Source organism: Bipolaris zeicola (assembly GCF_000523435.1).
Source record: "Bipolaris zeicola 26-R-13 unplaced genomic scaffold scaffold_795, whole genome shotgun sequence".
Lineage (NCBI taxonomy): Eukaryota > Fungi > Ascomycota > Dothideomycetes > Pleosporales > Pleosporaceae > Bipolaris > Bipolaris zeicola.
The window spans coordinates 1-1045 of NW_006912844.1; the positions used below are offsets into that span (position 1 = coordinate 1).

Here is a 1045-nt window from a genome sequence, read left to right on the forward strand (position 1 = left end):
AAGTCAAGCAAGTATTATTTTATTCAAAAATCGTGCCAAGTAAGTCAAGTTGACTGTCAAAACTTGCTTGACTTGCTTGTTGCGAACTCTGCATGCACGAAGATCGCCTCATCGCCAACAGACAAGCTAGAAATGGCCGGCGCCACCAAATCGCGATGCCCGAAACACTTGAGGCAGGTTTGCGCATGCGACTCACAACCGTGGCGGGAGGATCCGCAATTGCCAACGATGTTAAACAGTCCTCTGGCGAATGTGCCCACCAGTGGGAACGAACATATGCTGAGGACGACGGTGAATGGGAAGTGTGTGGAATATGTGATTATCGTCTAAAGTTTGTAAACAGCTGCTCGAAGTGTAGGACGAAGATCTGTAATCGATGCCGGAATAACAGGCTCTGAGCATACTCGACCACGAAGAGACTATATTTGCTTGGGGGTATCAGGCAGCGGAAAGGCTTTAAGATTTTGTACTTGTTTGGCATACAACGTATCGGAGTACTTTTCTCATGAAGAATGGCAGGCTCCACCCCAACGTGGTGGAATCGGGTATCAAAGAAGGGTAGTAGAATAAGAAGCTATCATAGCATGAGTTCTTAAAGCTCGCCATGGACAGACTCCCTAATATAATATCACCATTGCGTATGTATTTACTCAGAGTCCAAAGAAGTACTGGGGTGGATGCCGATACTGAGACCACACTGTTCCTATCATTGTTGTTCTTGCTTGTTGTCATAACTACCTGATCTATCCTCGAGATTCTATCACCAGCTTCTTTTCACCACAGCACCTTGTCTCCTTGACAAAATAACCACCGTTGAAACTCACGGGATTAGAGATTCAAAGCTTTAGATATTCACGTGTAGTTGAAGCGCTATATCGATTACGTTAACTACACTACTCCATTCCTGTATGATAAAGGGTTGGGTGTGTGTAAGACCTCGACAACGATGACGTAGTTGATATTTTCTATGTTTACATATTCAAGAGTATGTGCTGGCTTCCTATAGTATGAGAAAGGATATATGCACATATATTGATCGCTCACC

At 44.2% G+C, this 1045-nt stretch overlaps 1 protein-coding gene across 1 annotated transcript; it reads left to right on the forward strand.

Moving 5' to 3' along the window:
- Positions 1-155: 155 nt before the first annotated feature.
- On the forward strand, positions 156-373 carry COCCADRAFT_10631 (uncharacterized protein; the record flags this gene model as incomplete). Its single annotated transcript, XM_007720899.1, has 2 exons — positions 156-302; positions 359-373. The coding sequence occupies 2 exons, from the start codon at positions 156-158 to the stop codon at positions 371-373; spliced, it is 162 nt and encodes a 53-aa protein (XP_007719089.1).
- Positions 374-1045: the final 672 nt, after the last annotated feature.